This window comes from Emydura macquarii, unplaced genomic scaffold, assembly GCF_026122565.2.
Source record: "Emydura macquarii macquarii isolate MOO-44397 ecotype Brisbane River unplaced genomic scaffold, CSIRO-AGI_Emac_v2 contig_1253, whole genome shotgun sequence".
Taxonomy (NCBI): Eukaryota; Metazoa; Chordata; order Testudines; family Chelidae; genus Emydura; species Emydura macquarii.
In genome coordinates, this window is record NW_027131390.1 from 19,357,774 (window position 1) to 19,378,633 (window position 20,860).

A 20,860-nucleotide genomic window follows, 5' to 3' on the forward strand; every position below is an offset into this window, starting at 1 on the left:
CACCATAAAGTTTATGCAGGATATGTTCTCCACTCCCACATAACTCAAGGTAATCCCTGAGAAAACCATTCAGGGAAAAGGCACAATCATTCTTAGAGGGGACCCACAGGCCTGGAAATCAGTGTTGCTTTTGGAACAGGGTGATCCTCATCTTCCCACCTCTGAGGAACTCTCATCAGCTCTGATCCACCAGTACTGCCTTGCCCCAGTCTGAACTCTGAAAAACTTGGGCAGCCTATGTTGGTGCTATTTGAGTCTGGCATCATATCAGTTTAACAGAGGGAAATGTCGAAGGCTGCTCAATGTTCCTGCTTGGCCTGGCAAGCAAAATGGCATCGTAATGGGAGACAGCAACAGAATTATTTAGAAATAGCAGGTGCTTACCTGTCACTATTAGCTGCATGGTGAGGTTCTCATATAAGCCATGTTTAGTGTTGCTCAGGACTATGGTGTAGTTCCCGGCATGCTTTGGTCTCAGATCCCTTATGCCCAGCTTGTACTTCATTGGATCTGGTTCGTAGCAACTGTGGTTCTCCTTGATTGGCTTCCCGTCTTTATACCTGGTTTGAACAGCAAGGAGACCCAAACGAAGACTGTCAGCACTGCATGCAGGCAAGCCCTAGTACACAGCAGAGGGCCTGACCATTATCCAAATTCAGATTTAAATAGGTAAATTGTGACTGCTGTCCTATTGCAACAGCTGTAGGGAATCCCAGTCTGTCATTGGTGCTTGAATGGAAAAAATATACCTTACATGTATCACCCTTCCCCATCCTCACCAAATTGATGGGAATACATTGGCTTCTTTGTTTTCTATTTTTCAGCCAGCAGCAGTGAAAAGAGAAGATCAGAAAGATGCCCATTCAAGGGCACTCTCTGTGATGAAAGTAACTAGCCTCTGAATTGATAGCACCACTTGAATACACACACCCTGGGCCACATACTCAAAAGTGTGTGTCCAACATTGTACAAGCAAGTTTTAGGTGCTTTAAACTGAGATGGACACATGTAAATAACATCTGCAGGTGCAAATTGGGTAGACAACTAACCATCTGATGAGCATAGCAAATATGCAGTCCAAGCCTTGCAATGTGCACAGCAAGTTGCGGATTTGCAAAAACTTGGGCCACCAGTTTTGGAGCAAGCAAATAAAGGGAACAGGTTATTAACTGTTACTATTATTGCAATGAGTATGCATGTCCCTTTACAGCACCAGAATAAGCCAAAGTCTATGCCTCAGTAGCTTACAATCAATTCAAAGGTGACTGAGGCCAGTTTGAAAAGTTGGCTCTGTACCTGCTGTGTTTTTATTCTATTTGGACAAATATTTTGAAAATCTGTTTCCTCCCAGGAGGCATTTGTGATCTTGAACCTTTGTCAACAAGGAGTAAGGGGAGAAGATTCTGAATAATGTTCATCTAATTCATAGGTAAAACCACCTGCAAGTAGAAGGTGATGTTGTTTGGATGCTTTTGGACTTCAAATATTTAACAGGCAAGACACTACAACCCACAAGTCAAGCTGATGAACTTCTCAGGGACCCAGTGAAGGGACTCCAGCTGGAGAAATGTGACTGTGTTCAGTCTGAGAGTTTTGGACCGTCTCCTGTACAGTAATTTAAACAACTGCACTAACGAGGACTCCAATATCAACATCTCAGGGCTGCAGCATAGAACACACAGGCCAGACAACTTTGGTGGTCTCAAACTACTCCCAAATATGGCAATTTCCCTTCTCAACCACTGCATGAAGAATGACCATTGCTGTAGAGAGAAAAGGGGGAAAATCCCCACATCCATAAACCATCCCCATCACTTAAAAAAAAATAACCCAAAACCCTCAGCAACAGCTGGTTGATTTCTCCTACATTTGAATTGAATCTTGTGGAATTTCATACTGTTTTACTGTTTAAAAACCAAACCAAACCCCAAACTCTATTCACTCCACTGCTGTCTGCCAATCCTGCCACTGAGTTGCCCAGACTCAGCACTTCATGTTGGCCAACGAAAAGTGTATTGTGGAGGCACCATGCCACAGCATCATGGCAATATATACTGAGTGTGGCAGAGAGCTTCCCCAGATCTGAGCATATTTTTGAGAAGCTGTCTGGTTTCTAGGCAATGGAGTAGGGGATAGACTGCTGGTGGTCTTGACCAACATTTCCCCTTGCCATAAAAAGAGGCAGAGAGGAAGGAGAAAGGAGCCAAAGGGGAGATGGTGGAAATTAATGCCTTTCATGACTGTTGAAGTGCTGCATCTTGTATTTACTAGTGATGTGTTATAGTCACACTGGAGTACCCTTTGATTGGCCCACAGGATTTTGCAATGATTTGCCATTGTTTGCTAGGATTCCCCTTAGTTTGCTTTGTGGGACGGGGGTTGGGGGGAAGTGATGGGTGCCACAGTCATGGGATTGGTGGATTGAGGAGAGACATGGTGGAGTTTTGTGGGTCAGTCAGATGATATTGTTTGAGCCACTTAATTGAATACATAGGGGGAACAAAGGCCATAATTAAGTTCACCTATTGCCACGGGCAGCATAGGCCATAAAGGACTTTCCTCCAATGGAAGGGGAAGGTCTAATAGGTCTTTTGCCTTTCCAACATCTATGATTTTATGAAGCATCATAGAAACTTTTGAGCCCTATTCTATTTTGGGATGATTCTGCTGATGGCTCAGTATTTCCTGCATGCTCCTTGCTTTATTTTATTTTATTTTTTTTTATTACGGCATGAAAACAGGATTTTCAGAGATCATCAGGTCCTGCCTCCCCACCTGCAGCTGAAGTTCTAACCCCCTGCAGCTGGCAGCTGCAGAAAGTATTCCCATATGGCTTACGACTTGGGGAAGCCGTGGCAGGAGCAGATGGACATTTCTGTAAAAAGATCCATGTTCATGCGAATGTCCATAGTCATAGAGCGGAGAGAAACAAAAATATGAGCTGACGAGTCAGGATTTCACATGCAGAGAATGTCTCTCACAGCCTTCCAGGAGGCACTGGCTCCTTTTAAGCTGAACTCTGCTAACCGTAACACTGACAATGCTCTCTTGTGCTTTTCCCTCTGAGGGTCTCAATGTGCCCTGGACATATGACTCACATTTCTGCTCTGAGCTAGGAATGTAGCATTATTCCCAGGCTATCAGTGAGGAAACTGAGGGATGAAGTGACTTGCCCAAGACTATGTCACACAATGAGTCTGTGCCAGTGCTGATAACAGATTTAATTATTCCCGCATGGGTAACTTAGCCACAAGGCCACCTGTCTACGTTGTCTGCCATGTCTGAAGAAAGTGGCAGGTCTATCTTTTCTTATCCCTTTCAGAAGCCAACAGGAAAGATCAAATTTTCCTGATGTGGGGCTGATACTCACCAGGTAACACTGGGGCGGGGAAAAGCATCCACCTTCACAGCTAGTTTCAGTAACTTGTGTCCCGCCACACCCTCGTAGTAGGGTCCTTTCTTGTAGGAAACCCTTAGGAAAGCTTTGTCTTAAACAAACATTAAGGGAAAAAAAAACAAGTAATGCAATGGAAGAGTCTTGTCAGCCTATAAATACCTGCAGCCCTAAATATAATGGGCTCTGGAATGGGTGGCAGAAAGATAGATGTGGAGAAGCTACAGACAGTAAAATGGAATGACAAGCTGCCATGGGGGTTTTGTTTCAAAACTGTACAGAAGCCAGTAAGCTTCAGCCATAGCTGTGTCTATTCTGTACGTGTGTAACAGAACAAGAGCCAGGCTCTCGCTGCATATTTTGGGTCCAGTGGCAGTGATGGCCATTTAAAAAATCATCCACTGCCAACAGCTACTGCACGGTGGCATCTGAAGATAACCTTCTTTCTCCATAGAATAGGAGATATTTGCATTAGCTGTGGTGTCCGCTGGCAAACGTTGGTTTTTTCACCTCAAAGGGCCAGACTTTTTAAGGGCAGAGCACCCACAATGAGGGCCAGACTTTCAGAGGTGCTCAGCACCCAATCCGCTGAGCTCTTTTGAAGATCTGGTCCCATCTGCGGATGTTGGGCCTTTCTGAAAATTCTGGCCCAGCCATACCCAGAGCCCACATGACCTCTGTGATATCAGTGACTCATGACTAAATAAGCAAATTCCAGCGCATCCCATTTTCAGAAGTTTACTAACTTTTCAGAAACATTTAAGAGGATAAAAACAGCTAAACCAGAACAAATTCATGAGTCTCTGCTGTCCAGTAGCCTGTTTCCAGCAAAGACCAATACTGTGTGTGTAGGCAGAAGACAGAACTTCCCATAACTCTAGAATATATTTTGCTGAAACATTTCTTCCCGATCCCATTTGGTGATCAGCTTGTGCCCTAAAGCATGAGGATTGATAGGCCACTCTTGTGACTGTACCCTAGCTGATATCATTGCTGATAGACACCTACGGATTAAATGTGTCCATCTTCTCAGCAGTCCTGCTTTCCAGATACTATTCTGATTCAGATATGGAACTTACTGTATATTGTGATTGTAACATTGGTCTTCAGTCCCATTACACTGGTCTCCAGTCCTGTCACATTAACTACTCTGCATATATACAAGCCACTGTCTTCCATGGTAACATTGTGGATGGTCAGATTACTGAAAATTTTATACACCGGCTGACTTTTGTCCAAAGTTGGCATAGGCTTATGATCCTAGGGGACAAGACAGAGAAAAAGAAAAGGGTTAATATTTTGCTTATTCTGTTCATCCTTTCAAACACCTTCAGTTAAGAGATATAAACTCCAAAGACCCAATTATATTTCCCCCCAGAGAGTAGGTTACTAATAATACAGCAGCAGACAGACCTCTTTGGGGAGCATTTACAACCTAATGAAATCAAGGAGCCCTTCATTAGTAACCACACAAGTGGGTAAATCAGTGGACATACCACAAGAACAGAACCAATCAAGAGCTAAAATTTGAAATCAATGGCAAAACTCCTGTTGACTTCAATGGGGCCAGGATTTCACCCCTGTTATTTTGTGACCCCCAGCACTAGTGTACATTTAATTCTTAGTTAGTATCATTCTGTCTGGAGAAGAAAGACTAATCCCTTAAATAGTAAGGTATCTTTTTAGCAACCACATCCCAATGGAAAAGATCTAGAGAATGTGACACAGAAATGTAAATTTCAATAGAAATTGTTGAGCCTATAAAATTGACTAGGGATTTGTACACCTGCTACATAGAACTCTAGAGGATGGTTCAAAGAAAGACAATAGAAAGAAGATAACTTCTTTTTCATTCTATAGGTTTCAAAGAGAAAATTCTATAGGACCACACTGGTTTCATCCTGATAAAATTCTACGGTATTTCCCAGCCAGGCTGTAGTTTTTATGTTATTTTTCTTTTCTTTTTTACATTTTTATTTCACAGGTTTTTCCAAGCAACATTTTGAGAGGTTCCAAGTCATTAGATTAAAATGAAACATTCTTGTTTTCTGTGAAATGCTGCAGAAGCCCAGAAATAATCCATTTTAAGGGTTTGCACAGGACAGAAATGGAATATTTTTAAATGGTATTGAATTGAGACACTGATCTTTAGGCACTTTCTCCTTGAGGAGAACTCTTAGAATTGCTGCTTCTTAGAAATATTTAATGCCCTAATTCTAAGAGCTGGCAATTTTAGGGCTCCATCCACATGCTGCTGCCCGTGATTTAAATGAGAATGCAGGGTTCTCAGCACTTAGCAAGAGCAGAGCCTTAAATAGGGATGAATGAACCAACCCTGAACAGACTTGATTCTACATGGGCTCTAACCCCATGATTCCCAAGATGGTGTTGAAGGGGATTAGATCGACTTAGGAAGTGCTCAACATTCTGAGGGGTCAAACTGCAGATGACCCAACAAGCAGAGCCTGAATCTTCACTTAGAACTTGAACCAAACTTTGAGTGAGGCGTGAGAAAGGCCATTTAGCTTTTGATTCATTTTTACACACTATACGAATGCCTAGATGGATGGATAGCTGGATGGTCAGACAGTCTGCAGCTGCTCTATTTCCCATTGGCAGCTGGGGAAGCTGAAATGACACGGGAAAGGCTATGCTTTCCTCTGCAGAACCAAAAATTCCTGGTAATTGTGCAATCCAGTTCTGAAATTTGCAGCCCAATTTTGCAGAACAGAGAGGTTCAGCGAGTTCACATGAGCATCCTGGGTTTTCATCTCATCTGAACTGAAAAGACAATCATTTGTGGCTCTCTCATTGCTTATTTTAAGAATAACAAATGAAAGCAAAGGTAGGCTTTACTACACCATAAACACAGAGCTTTCGTTTTCAGATGGTTGACTCCTGTAATCCCAAAAGGGACAGCCTTGAATTATCAGCTACTCACTCTCCCTCTAGGATATTGCCATTCAAATTCAATCCGTCCATTGTAATAGGTCTCTGCGCTGCACTCCAGATTGAGGGTATCTTCAACCAGCAGCTTCTTGGAGTTTGCTTTCAAAGCCAGGTTCTGTATTCTACCCTCTGAAATGAGAAGAACAAAGGTAAAACTTTACCCCAGGGGGCGTCAATTGGATTTAAGAGGAGACCCAAATTTCAAATCCTTCCTCAAGATCTGCTCCTCCTGTGATGACTGCAGGAAATTAGCTTGCTAATGACGTCTGCGGGAACTGCTGGTGCTCAGGCACTTTTGAAAACAAGATCACTATTTAGGTCCCTTAATCTCATTGGTCTATTGTCTGTGTTATGCAGGAGTTCAGACCGGATGACTGTAATATGTTCCCCTCTGAATTTAAAATGGATGAATTTAATGAACTTTCTTTACTCCTTCATTTGGGGCTCCAGCCCTTGATCATTCACCACATAACCAAATTGACTGTGCCCTTGTCCTTCCTCTTTCAATCCTTGCTGAGATTTTCAAAAGTGACTAGTGATGTTGGGTGCCTCAGTTTGGGAGTATATTCCATATAGTGCTGAGTATCCCCCCTCTGAAAACCAGCTTCCCTTCATACAGGGCACCTCAAAGCCCCTGTTCAATTCTGAAAATCTTGGTCCACTACTGTTTTATTACTCCTCCCCATCAATGCATCATGTCTGCTGTTAACTTGTTAAACTCCTTAGGGTAAGGATCACATCCTTTTATCTACGGTCTGAGGTATCTGACACTCTTAAGCACTGTAAGATAATAATACTACTACCTAGCTCTTATATGGCACTTTAGAAAAGAGGTCAGTATCATTCCCATTTTATAGATGGGGAAAGGGAGGTACAGAGAGGGTAAGTGACTTGCCTGTGGTCACACAGCAGGCCACTGGCAGAGTAGGGAATAGAACTAGGTCAGGGTGCCTCACTATTACAGGAAATAGGGGTGGGGCCTGATGTCCTCACAGGCTGGCCCATCTTTGAGTCTATGACATATGTAGCAAATAATTACTCTAACCACTGAAAAAAGAGCTATCCAGAACCTCCATTTGGCTGCCGTACAAATTTCCCTGCCTGTTGTTTCAAGCTAAATGCTAATTGTTTAGAAGGGTGCCATGACCTAGTAGAAATGAAGTCACAATGGATCCTGCCTAGTAAAATTTAAAATTTATGAGGAGGTGAAGAAAATATACACAAAACACGGAGCACATTTTTAGAAATGGGCCAAACCAAACCAGAGCCCCAAACACCTCTCTACTTTGGGCTGCTCAAAATCCAGAGTTGACTTCTGCAGCTGGAGCCCATCTCTAAACACAGTGGAGAGCATGTGGTAAAGTGCCAACAGAAACCAAACAAAAACCATGAGGCTTGCAAATGAGCATTTAAATGAGATTTTATATCATGATCTTGTAAGTTCCATAAATACCCAGAAATGGGCAGAGCAGGCCACTGCTTGGATTTGCAAATCCCAAAGCAGTGGTTATTTGAATCTAGGTTCCACTTTATCCAAACCAACAATGCTTTGGTGGGGTTTGAGTAAAATATTCCAGTTCTGTCCCATGTCTACACTGGGCAATTTTTCAAAACCAGGGGTGGCTCAGATCCAAATTCTATTTGATCAGAACCACCAAAGCTGAAAGGGGAAGGTGGGTGTGCATAAAATGTTCCAGTTTTGACTCATCTCTAATACATACCAAGAGTTAGCTTGGAACGAGGCTAACAAAGGAATAATAACCACAAGGCTTAGCTAAGCAATAGAACTGTTTCAGTTACAGTGAGTAGCAGTTACTGTTTAGCACACCAGGGTCACTCACCCACTTTCTGTGGCATGTAGTAGGATGTGGACACAATTCCATTTACTTTGGTGGTACACATGTGTATGCCTTTGAAGAAGTGGAAAGAAGGAGAGGGGATGATGAACCCTCTCTTGGGGTCCCACACCATCCTCCCGTAGCTGAACTCTGAAGAAGAAGGAAGCTGAAAAGGAAGAGACAGATGGAGACCGCTGAGACGTTCCCCTTGCTCACACAGTGGAGAGAGAGGCAGCCACACTTTCTCCTCTTTGGAGGCAAGATACATCCTTAACCCATTCAGAATCAATGGTGGCCTCTTCCCACGCATACCTGGACCAATATCAAGAGGTACAACAGACAAGCCCCTAAGGCAGGAATAATAGCCTTGTGCTTAAGGAACAGAGCTTGGTGCATGGTTTCTATCCCTGGCTCCCACAGACTTTGTGTGGCCTCGAGCAAATAACAGGTTAATCTCTCAGAACCTCACTTTCCCCATCTGTATAATAAGGATAATAATATCCACCTTCTGTGGGATCTGGGAGTCTTAGGGTTACATTTTCTAAAGTGACTCAGGCACTTTGGCATTAACCCTAAAAATCCCCTGGGAAGTAGGCAGTTTTAGAGATGAGTAACTGGACCCATACCAAACATTGTAGGTTGATGTTATCAAGATTTTGTTCTACTTAAATGAGACTGTGAAAAAAGGACTGAGGGGATGAGATCACCTACAACGGCATGTGGCCATCTGTGACTGCTCGCAGGAAAACTCCACAATGGCCAGAGATGGAGCACTTAATGGGGAGGGATCCGAGTTACTACAGAGAATTCTTTCCCAGGTGTCTGGCTGGTGGGTCCTGCCGACATGCTCACTGTTCAGCTGATCGCCATAGCTGGGGTTGGGAAGAAATATTTTCCCCCAGGTCAGATTGGCAGAGACCCTGGGGGGTTTTCACCTTCCTCTGCAGCATGGGACCCAAGGCACTTGCTGATTTAAATTAGAGTAAATGGTGGATTCTCTGTAACTTGAAGTCTATTACAGGAGTGGGTGGATGAGGTTCTGTGGCCTGCAATGTACAGGAGGTCAGACTAGATGATCATGCTAGTCCCTTCTGGCCTTAAAATCTATGAGTCTATGAGAGAGAAAAAGTTAATTAAAAATAAAGAAAATCTAATGAAAACATGGATATCGTATATATACTACGTATGCAAATTGTGTATGCTGTACAGCACTCATTTCAATCAGACTAGCTGTTTTGCGATGGGAATGATGAGTATTTTACTGATAATGTGCAGTACAGGCTCACCGTTAACTACAAAATCTTGTGATTTTTTGTAAATCAACCTTGAAAAATCCTGGATTTAAACTGTAGGAAAAAATAGGTCTGGGAAATCAAACACAAATAGTGAGGGAGTTTGGAATGCCTGCTGCTCACTGAGGTTCACCCATTTTACAGCCAGGCAAATGGAAGCAAAGGATGGTTAATGAGTTATTCAATATCACACAGCGAGTCTGGACAGACCCGGGAATAGACACCAGAAGTCCAGACCCCCAGTCTCCAGCTCTAACTACTAGACCAAATGTCAAAGGCTAAGTCCCATCTCCACCTTTGAGAGAAGAGACTGTTCAGAAGTGGGGGCTAGGAAGGTGGTAACTCTAGTGACAATGTAATCAGAGGTTTGGCATGACCAGGGAGCACCTGCAGTTGCCCCACAATAACTAACTATCGCCCCTGCTTCCCATGTGCACACCCCTCAGAGAAAGGAAAGGTGGTAGTGTTTCTAATGTGTCTTTCAAAACTAAATTAAGAGGACAGTTTCACCAGAGAAGGTTTGTGGATTTTCCTGAGCCAGCTCAACAAGTGGGAACATCACTAGTGATATAATAGTCCTGCTGTTATTCTCATGATTATGCTGCACTTGGTTTAATTTTCTGTTCCAAACAAGGGATGATTTTGAGTGGCGTGAATGTCAGGTGCAATTTAAATAGTGTTTGGGAGGAAAGAGCCTGCTTGGAATGAATTTCAGCTCTGAGCCTGGGGAGCAGTTACTCGTAATATTGGAGGTGAAATTATGACACTGACTAGCCTGAAATCATGTTTGTTGCACTGTATGATAAATATGAAAAGTAAGTGAACTAAGTCCAATAAGATGCACAGTAGCGATTGGGAGGGGAAGGCGGGGCTAGACAGGTTGTCCCTTGTAGAGCAATAGTTTCAATTAGAGAACAGTAGGACCTGCAGGTTTCAGATCTGTGTCTGAACTTCCTTAAAGTGGTTTAAGATTTAGTGTACGGATTCAGGACTTTTATAGGAATAGAACTTAGACCTGAAGTCTGGATTACGATCTTAAATTCCACAGAGGTCAGGAGTTCAGATCTTGTTCAAATCCAGGTTAGATATATAGAGATTGTTCGTTGCACAGTGGCCTTCTCAGTATGCAGGTGCCCATCTGACAAATAACACTCTCAAAGCTAGCACTTAATTGATACCTTTCTTGGCAGTTTCAACAAAGAGGCCAATGACTGGGATGGGCCAGGGAGGCTGCATTGCCCTCTGAGGGTTTCCTCCAAATCAGTATTGAGGCACCCGGGCAGGGCAGTATGTTGCAAAAGCAGCCACTGCTCATGTGATACCTATTTGGTGGATAAATAGATATTTTAAAGCTTTCAACTCATTCACTCAGCATTAAATGCATGTGAAAAGCTTAAATTGCAAGTCCAGTCCTGGAGTTCTTGTGATTCAAATGCTATGTAGCTAACTAGGATCTGTTTAGTATTAGCAGACTTCACCCTTTCTCATAAATATTTAAAGGAGAGAGAGAGCAATCATTTTAAAGTATAATGGTAACACAAGGAACTTAATTTATGATGGAAAAAGTACGTTTGCTACAAGAATAATAAAGTGTGAGAAAGCTGAATTTCATGGTTTGATGGCTTCATATCCTTGATGGTCAGGAGAAGAGAAGACAAAAATAACCCCATTGAGGAGGTGCCTTTCAGCAGTGCACACATATTAAATTTCTTCATAAAATATTAAAAAATATCTGTGTATACAAGAAAGATAAAAAGAGCCAACCGCACACTAAAGGAACTCTCAGTGTTTTCCCTCTGTAGTGCTGATTGGAGATTAATTCTGGGAAAGGACATTCTAAATTTGTCTGGTCATTTTATTCCCTCTGCCCTCCAAGCTTCCTCTTTGCAGAGGAAGCAGCCATCGTGGCTCCACACAGCAGCAGGAATTTCCCAGACACGAGGAAAAAAAGGAGCAGGGTTTCCATATAAGGAAGCTTAGGATAGCATAAGAGGCTCCCTAGGTAAACACACACCTACACAAGTGGATGCATCCTCTCTGACTGCGACGCCTCCCTGACCCCACCAGCACCTTCCTTTTGGGCTATAAATTCCACTCCCACGCCCATCCGCCCCCTGTTAAAGCGGAAAAATCCTTGGGCGGGATTCCTTTGCAGTTCACAAGGGAAATGTGCTGAGACTTCATTCATCTCCGTCGCCAAAGGGCGTCAGCTTGTAGCAAAATGGAGGACATTTGCTTCTGAACTGAGAAATGACTGGGAGAGAGACTGACTCAACACCAGGTGAAGAAAGGATAATGCTTCATAAACAAGGGGATAAACCTTAAAATTCAAGGACTTCAGGGCTTGGTCCAAGCTTTATGGTCCACGTTCATTCCTGGTGTAAGTCCAGTGAAGTCAGCAGAGATACTCCATGCACAAATATGGCCCTATAATGGTTTAGTAAGAGGGGGATTTCTCAGTGCTCCCACCAAGAATGAGTGGGAGGTAGGGTGAGCACTGCTTATCCCAGCCAGGGGAAGGAGGGGGGTTCTGAAAGCGGAAGAGGAGGAGATGCACTCAGCCTCATTCCCCCTCACTTTATCCCCTGCCCATTATACATAAAAATAGAGATGTGGTAATGCAATAAGACCCTGCACTGTTCCCATTGATTTCAGTTGGAGTTTGGCCACTGATGTCAGTGTAAGCAGGAGCAGCGTCCAGGGCCCAATCATTTCAGGTGCTGGTTGCTTCCTGGAAGGGGGAGGCATACTGCAGTTACGAAGAGTGGAAGGTGTTCAGCACCTCTGAGGAGGTGCTCACTGTGTCACAGGATTAGGCCCTACATTTATATGTTCTGCTTGCAAAAAAATATGCAGCTAATGCAGCAAAAAGATTTTAGCTGCACTTTCCCAGAAGATCGGGCGCTCGCATCATCAAAACCACCACCCCAGTTGGTAGCTATTGGCTCCCTTGTTAGCATTTTTAGTTAAGCGGCAGGAGATTGCATTGGCAAAGAGAATTAATTCCTTTCCTATGCCAAGAGAAGGACTCTCAGGAACAGACTGAGGCAGATTGGCAATGGCAGAGTGAGGGAAATGGCACTGCCATTTCTCATGATGTATCTCTTCAGTGGATGGTGAAACAGTTTCCATCTCCAGGGCAATCAATCCAACATGCAGATGGAAAGAAGCACCATCTAGTATTTAGAGCACAGGATTGGGAGCCAGGAGACCTGTGTTCTGTTCCTGGTACCGCCTCTCTATGGGCTTCAGCTGACACTTATTGAAGTCAATGAAAACATTCAGTGGGCATGAATCAGGCTCTATGGCTTTAATCCTTTCATCTCCTTCTGTAATTTGCAAAACTGGCTCTGAGCTCTTTGGACCAAATGCAGGCCCTGGCATAAGCAGCTACAAACTCTAGCGAGGTCAGTGAAAGCTGTGCCAATTTACACCTGAGTTTAGCACTTTGTTGCAAAATGTGAAATAGAACAGAAATGTGTGAGAGTAGGTAAGACTACAAACCCTGGCTAGCTTTCAGCTGGAGAGAGAGAGAGAGACAGATTCTTTACAGGATATTTTACTTTCCAAAAGAATTAGCATTTTGTCCTCTTTCTTTGCCAACATATTCAGAAAGTTCAAGAAATAATTTGTATAAACTCAGCCCAGCACTAAAAAAGGCCATGTGTGGGGGTCAGTAATAAAGCACTGTGAAGAATTTAGAAGGCCTAAAGTGGATTTTAGAGGCCTTTGCCATTCTTCTATTCCCACCAGCTTTGCTCTAAAATGCATCCATCGTCACAAGATCTTTTTTATTGTTGTGTACCCGGCTTTGGCTCTCCAGATAAGGATTGGATTAATCTGAAATTTCCACTTACCGGTAGAAGCTTGGGTTTGATATCTGGTGAGGTGACGCGGCAGGGTATGACAACCACTCTGGTAGCATTCAATACATATATCACTTTGGGATATTGAGGGTGAATCTGAACGAATGGATTCTGGTTGTCTGCAGGAGACAGAACAGAATGGTTGGTTTGCAAAATTGTTCCTTGGTATGACTGGCATTGCAACATTGTCATAGTAATTGTGTTTGGGTAGAATCTTATAATGAGCCCACATTGCTGCATTCCCTCCTTAGGCACACGAGACGTTACACCTGTTACTTTTTTACTTCTTCATGGCAGGCAGTGTAGTCTGGCGGTTACAGCCAATGACTAAAAATCGGAGCTCCTAGCTCCTAATTCTGGCATTTACAGACTTGCTATGTGAGTTTGGGCATGTAATTCTACCTCAGTTTTCCACCGCTGCAAAATAAGGATGAAAATACAGGCCTAACTCACAGGAAGGCTGAAATGTTTGAAAATTGCTTTGAGATCCTTGGCTGGAAGGTGTTATCCTAGTCCAAAGTTCAAAACTGTTTATATTATTATCATCATAAACAGAAAGCTTTGCTGAGGATCACACTCCTGTGTTGATCTATGCATTTATTTGCGTCACACTGCTTTTCAAATTCACTTTGTGAAGGGAAAAGCCCTATATGCTACAGTGCTGGAAGACTCTGGAATACTCCCCATAGGGAAGTGGTAGAAGCCCTAGTGCCTGAGAAATCTAAAATCAGACTAGAAGAATCTGATTTACACTGGGAAGGGGGTGGGTTAGCTGACCTTGCAGATCTTTAGGGCTTTTTTTGCATTTGCCATAATGGACCAGACTAGAGCTGAATGACTGGTAAAAATAAAAATGAAATTTGTGACTGTTTTAGCAAATAAAGCTGCTGACTTTGATTTGCTGTGATTCATAGAGATTTACTGTTCGTTGTTTGTAAGTATTCAAATGAGCATCAGAGAGTCATGAAAATGTTAGTGAATCCCTCAAGTTTCCTGAATTTTATTACAAATGGTGATTCTTCCAAAAATGTATATAGAAATTAGGATATTGCTTATCCTCTGTCTGTTATTGTTCTGTTATAAAGTTTAAGGCGCCAATCAGGTAGTAGAAACTAAATCACCTGACTTATTTGCCAACTACACTCTACATTAATTGTAAGCTGCTTGGGCAGGGGCCTTTTTGTTATGTGTATGTATGTTGCATAGCAACATGAGGCCCCCTAGCCTCGTTGGCACCCCTAAGTGCTACTTCAGCACAAAATAACTATCACACATGATGAACAGTGACTAACTGAAGTGACGTTTTTGAACATCCCACAGTCTGAAAATTAGCCTTCCAAAGCATTATGGGAACATTTATGAATAATGAATTTGCCCAGGGGAAATTAGGATCAGTCTTCAAATGAATGTTTAACTACCCTAAAATGGGGCTAACTTTGTGATGAATATTATCTGTAAGAACCAGCTCATGGGTCACTTTAGTCTGGTATCCTGCCTTTAGCAGTGGCCAAATACCTGATGACTAAGGACAATGAAAACATCCCTAGTGCACTTGGACAATTGGCCAATGAACTATAAAAAGGGAAAATATTCCTTCCTGACCTGCTCAGGTGATCAGTTTATGTCCTGAACCATCGAATTTGTTTACCCTTATATATTAGGGTTCTGTTTTCTTCTCCTTATGCACATGAGGTGTCAGATGCTTTTATGGAGAGCTAAAAGAGATCATTAATTAGTTTGCAGAGCTACAAATGTCATTTGACTACAACTTGTCCCAGTCCCCCATGGTTCTTTGCAAATACATTAAATAGTCTTGAGCATAATTACCAAATCAAGATTGCAATATTATTTATAGACTTTTGGTGCCTTTTCCCACCCACCAGAGCAAAAAGGTTTTCCATAGAACAGGAAAGAGTCAGAAGGGGCCTTGTTGTGATTGCTATTTGACTTTGTATCCACCTGCTACAGTCAGTGCTGAGCCTGTGGTATTTTTTCAGGAGGTGTTTTGCTGGACAGTTCCCTGACGTGGAGATCACAGCCCAGTTAACCTATCCACATTGGCTTTGGTTGATATTAAAGGACTCCAGCAAGTGTACTGGAGCAGAATTCCCAACACTGGCATTAACCAATATCCCTGCCTTTGATTTTGTGCTTTCCTTCTTTTTATTATGTACTGATTTCAGACTTCATAATTTTGTTGCAGTATCCAAATCAAAGACACACACTCTATCCTTCCCTGGACTGGTCTCAGAAATAAGAAACATAAATATGGTCTATTTTTTTTAAAGGTAATCAACTGTGTGATGTTCTAAGGGATGGAAGCAATATGTCTGGTTGCTGCCACATCAACAGGCCGAGGTACTTCTTGATTCAGTTGCCTAGAGGAAGAATCAAGGAATGTAGTGGTGGTTTTGTGATTAAAACACCTAGCTGGTAGCTAATGGACTGAAGCTCATTTCATAGGTCCCTGAAGTAGCTGTTGATGGTGATGGTGACTTTTGTTTGCTGCTGGATTTTGGTTCTGATGCTGGTTGGAAAATTGCAAAAAATTTTAGATTTCAGTAAAAAATGGACACAGTTGTCTTCTCAATTTTTCAGCCAGCTGGTGGAAAAAGTTAGGGGAAAATGATGAAAAAATAGAATAAAAAATTCCACATTTCCCCCTCCATTTTTGGGACCAGTTCTAGCTACTATGGAACAGGCTTTGAACGGGTGATATCAAGGTAGAAGGCTCCATAGACCATTACAAATCCCCTGAGGCACCCACACCCCAACAAGTATTGTTTCTTCTGCGGGATTTATTTTGCTGTCACAGAAAGAAAAGTGAAAGAATTCTGTGAACTTAAAACAAATATCCCATTTTTGAGCACCATTGCTGTGCGTTGTCAAACACTAGTCATGTTCCATCCCAGAAGTGTCTGCAATTAAGTAGTTGCGGGAGTGTTTCTCATGGATGTAAAATGTCTGTATGTTTTGATTGTTTTAAATGTATTATATTATTGTGCTTGCACCAAATTTGGTTTTCAGCTTCCAATAGGCCACCTTATATCCTGGATGGTTCAAATGTTGGATTATTGTTAGGCTTGGAAGAGGTACGTCTACACAGCAATCAAAGACCTGCAACTGGCCCGGGTCAGCTCAGGCTGTGGGGCTCGGGCTGCAGGGCTGTAAAATTGCTGTGTAGACTTTCGGGCTCAGGCTGGAGCCCAAGTTCTGGGACCCCATGATGGGGGAGGGTCCAGCCGGAGCTCAAACATCTACACAGCAATTTTTAGCCCCACAGCCCGACCCCTGCGAGCCCGAGCCTGCTGACCTGAGCCAGCTGCTATGCTGCAACCTTTCATTCCAGTGCAGACGTACCCTGAGTGTCCATCATTTCACTGCTGTGAATCTGGCCAGCATATTAGTTACATTTATCAGAGCTAGAAGCTCAGTTCTGCTGGTGGTTGGTGTTGGTCATCAATGACCCTCAGAGTGAAAACCAGTGTGAATGTACAGGGAATGAGGTCTAGGCTTTCCCTTTCTTTCCAAAAAACACAATTCAGATGACAAAAGAAAACACAGAAGTGCCCTGTGTTTTCTCACCTGGTTTGGGTTTTCTACCCCATGACTGTGGATTCACTTCTTGGCTAGTGTGTTTGATCTTTGCTTAAAGAATGTCACTAAAAAACACAAATGCTACCACTGTTATATGAAATTAATCTTATAATAATAATCAGCTCTCCTCTGTGGCCAGGTTTCCTTTCATCTATTAAAATTCAGTTCTTAAACATGCATGTTTGAGTGTGTGAGAGAGGAGGGTTGAGGGTTATGTAGGAAAGTGGAGTTTTGGTTTTGGTTTGGGTCGCTTACTTAAATCAAGTTTTTCACTTGCTGGACTGGCAGTGGCAAGCCAGAAGTATTGTCCAATCTGGTTACCTAGACGCAGAACCAGAGAATGTGCCGATGTGGCTACTTTTGTGTGCCTCTGAAAAGGTCAGACACATATGGACAATGCTTTACAAAAGGCACTTGGGTCACTGTGCAAAGACCAATAACACAGGATTAACATCCAGGGAGCTACTACAAACAGCTGATCAGAAGCTCTTCAAAGCCCTGTCTGCACATTTTCTGAGCAACAGTGAATTTAACATGAGGGAGCAAAATTGGAGGCAAAGAATTCAAACCAGAGTGACATCCCTCATTTCAGATGATGTCCTTTCACTTCAGCTTCTGTTCTATGGAAGTGATGGAAGTGATTGCTCCTTGCTTTGTGTTGGTCTATAAGGAGATACAAGCTATGGAGCATGGGACAGCTGGACGAAGTGTTATAGATGGGATATTAATCAGAACCAAAATCCTGGATTTAGCAAGTTTTAAACACACATCTGAATTTTCTGTCTGGCTGTTATCTGTACACTGGGTTGAACCAAACAGCTGGTTTGAGCCCTGGGAAATTTGAAATCCAGATTAGCACTGTGTGGCTAGGGCCTAACTCTAGTATTAATATTAATGGGATTTTCATCTCCTGCGGCGTGGCACAGCAATATATTACAGCAACGATTTTAAAGGCACATGTTCCATTTTTTCCAGTGTAATTTTCAAAGTGGAGCTGCTACATTCGTATACTTAGCCATGTTAGGGAGCATGCATGTGTCTATGCTTAATATTGCCAGTGAGAGTTAACCTTACTTCGTACCTCCGCAATGTCACTAATCAGTTCCAGGGAGCATCCAATGAAAGCAGGGATACCCTGAACAAGTTGTGAAAGTCTCTTCCATCTGTAGGAATGCCCAGTCCTTGTATTTATTAGTTATGGTAAAAACAAAAGAACATGGGTTCATATATACTTCCACTAGCAGTAAAACAACATCTGATTTCTAATTGCTTTTTAATGGCAGCCTGCACCTGAATTCTCATTTTATGTACATGTCTAGCCAGTGGCTAGAATTAAACTATTCCAGAGCATGAGCTGCAGCCTTCATTGGAAGCCAAAATATATTAATCCGTTGCCCTCCAATGACAATTTGAAATCTAGATAGTGTTTAAAAATGCCTTTGCAGCTGAGCAAAAGATACCTTGGCAAAGGCAATTTCTGGTTTATTAGTGACTTGGCTGGGAGAGGAGTTGGTGACCTGAGATGGAATAGGCTATTAATCCCCAGTGTGCCCGTTCTCAGGATCATTATTCTTACTATATTTAGAAATGGGCAAAAAATTGGGATGTTGTTTTCTTCTATGGGACATAGAGTCTTTCTAGAGAATGAATGCCCTGCTCATTAGCTGAATTCCTGTATCACAGCCCTTCATTCAGTTTATGAATGTAGTCTAAGCAGGGTTCACTCTTTAACACAACTCTCCTCATCTCACATTGCAATACAGTCATAAGGTCCAATCCTGGAATCTTTACCTATGCTGAAATCAGTGGCCTGCTCCTCAGCAGAAGATGCTAGTATGGATTCTGTTGGCAGGATCAGGCCCAGAATACTGAACGTATGACATAAAACTTATGGCAACAGACCATAAACACGGGGTCATGACTTCAGTCTGTCTTTCAGTGGCAAGTCCAGCTGGGAGTGAGGAGAAAAGGCATTACCGCCATAAATTCAGGCACTAATAGGAGAAGGTAGCATGGGTGAGGCTAGGGAGACAATGCTTTGTGCATAAAAGTTCCTCATTTTTCATCTGTGAAAATCTCTCTTTCATGTAAAAGGGAAAAAAATCGGATCATCAAGCCCTGAAGTTTAATTACAACAGAGCAAACCCTCATTCTGTTTGGTGCCCATTTATCTTCGCCTATGCTGTGTTCTGATTCTTTACTTCTGTTCCTCTGGGGAAAAGCTCTGACTATGAAGAAATGCAACCCAGCAGCAAGCAGACTGTATCTGTACTGGAGCACAGATAACCCCCGGCATGAATACCCTCCACAGAGCTGGAAGCTGGGCACTTCACCTTACAGATAAATGATTTGGGACAGTAAGGTTTGTCTACATTGGACTCTTTTACACTGAGCCAATTGATGGCCAATTAACCTAAGGTGGCTAACATGTTTGTAAAGACTGGTGTGGATACTCCGGAAACATATGTAGTCAGGAACATGTGGGGAGTGTTCACATCAGCCTTTACAAACTTGTTAACCACCTTAACTTAACTGGCCATCAATTAGCTCCATGCAGGGGTTCTCAAACTGGGGTTCAGGACTCCTCAGGTGGTCGTGAGGTTATTATGGGGGAGTGGGGGTTCATGAGCTGTCAGCCCCCACACATCCTGGTAAGGATGGCATGGCATAGAGGGGGGTCATCACTTTTTTTGGGGTGGAGGGGATCACAGCCTGAAATATTTTCAAAGGGGGTCCCAGCAAAAAAAGTTTGAGAACCCCGATGTAAAAAAAGAAAAAAGTTACTTAAGTAAAGGGTGTGTGGCCACTTGCCTTCACTCTGTCCTCAGGGAGGATTTATATTCCAAGCCTATGGGCCAGATGGTGCAAATCAGTGTAGCTCCACTGACACCACTTGAGGATCTGGGGCACGTGTCCTGTGTGTCCCTTCACAGAACAGTAATGGAGATGCCTACACTTCTGCCCCCACCCCATCCTGAGAACAGCCGCACACAGAAATCAACGGGAGTGGAATGAACTCAGCACCTTCCAAGACTGAGCTGATACAGAAAAAATATTGGAGAATAAATGCTCCGTTTTTTATGTCAAAGGGGTGCAGCCAGCCGTGTTCATTTCTCCTGAGTGGGGTGGTGATTTGCTCCATGGAGCCCGTCCTACAAATACACCCTTCCATCCCAGAGGATCTTAAAACAAAAAGAATTTACTGCGGGCTGTAAAGCTGGCTGCAGATGAAGAAAGACAAGAGCTGCAGAATGTTCGTGACTTATCAGCTGTCGCTCTAGCCCCAAGGCGAGGGAAAGGCCCCTTTTCTTGGGTCCCGCAGACTGGCTGTCTGGCTCTGCAGGTCAGTGGAAGTTTGCAGGAAGCTGCCGTCAGGGCAGGGTGTTACTGTTTACCCAACACAACTCAAGCTGCAAGCAGGAACATCTGCAAACAGAAGAGCTGGGGAAGTAGTAACAGCAGGAGAACTCAGGGGAAGAGGGCCTGGTGTCTGCTGTAGTCACAGAGCCAGGCATAGGCGTCAAGCATGTTGCTGACAAATGACATTCAAAGGTCAAGTGCCTACTAGAACCTTGTTTAATTTAAGACAGCAAAGTCCCTAATGTTTAAACTCTCATTACGCCCAGTAAAAGATGAATTGCTAAGTGAGATGATCTTAGGGAGGGTCCCTTTTGGCTCAGCAGTGGACTAGCAACTGCCAATCCAGGGACCACGATGTTCCCATCCCAGTTCAAGCCTCTACTCTGATAGCATGCAGGGCAAGGCACCGGATGTGGAGCTCTTCTGCCCATTGGTTACATCTGTTCTATTGTCTGGTGCAGTGTTGCTGAAGCTGTGTTGGTCCCAGGATATGAGGGGTACAAGGTGGGTGATGCTATGGGACCAACTTCTGTTGGTGGAAGGGACAAGATTTCAAGCTTCACA

General features: G+C 43.1%; 1 protein-coding gene across 3 annotated transcripts in view; it reads right to left on the reverse strand.

Moving 5' to 3' along the window:
- Positions 1-20,860, reverse strand: part of LOC137153177 (vascular endothelial growth factor receptor kdr-like) — a 168,116-nt gene that overhangs the window by 88,393 nt on the left and 58,863 nt on the right. The window contains exons 1-7 of one of the 3 annotated variants that reach the window (XM_067548281.1): positions 14,942-14,985; positions 13,331-13,458; positions 8,185-8,347; positions 6,336-6,472; positions 4,474-4,654; positions 3,371-3,488; positions 385-560 (exon numbers count right to left, since the gene is read on the reverse strand). In XM_067548281.1, coding sequence (XP_067404382.1) covers positions 385-560; positions 3,371-3,488; positions 4,474-4,654; positions 6,336-6,472; positions 8,185-8,314 — 742 coding nt within the window. In that variant the 5' untranslated portion in view covers positions 8,315-8,347; positions 13,331-13,458; positions 14,942-14,985. Of the gene's footprint in view, positions 1-384; positions 561-3,370; positions 3,489-4,473; positions 4,655-6,335; positions 6,473-8,184; positions 8,348-13,330; positions 13,459-14,941; positions 14,986-20,860 lie in introns of those variants that run through there. The other 2 variants (XM_067548279.1, XM_067548280.1) reach the window with 2 other exon arrangements.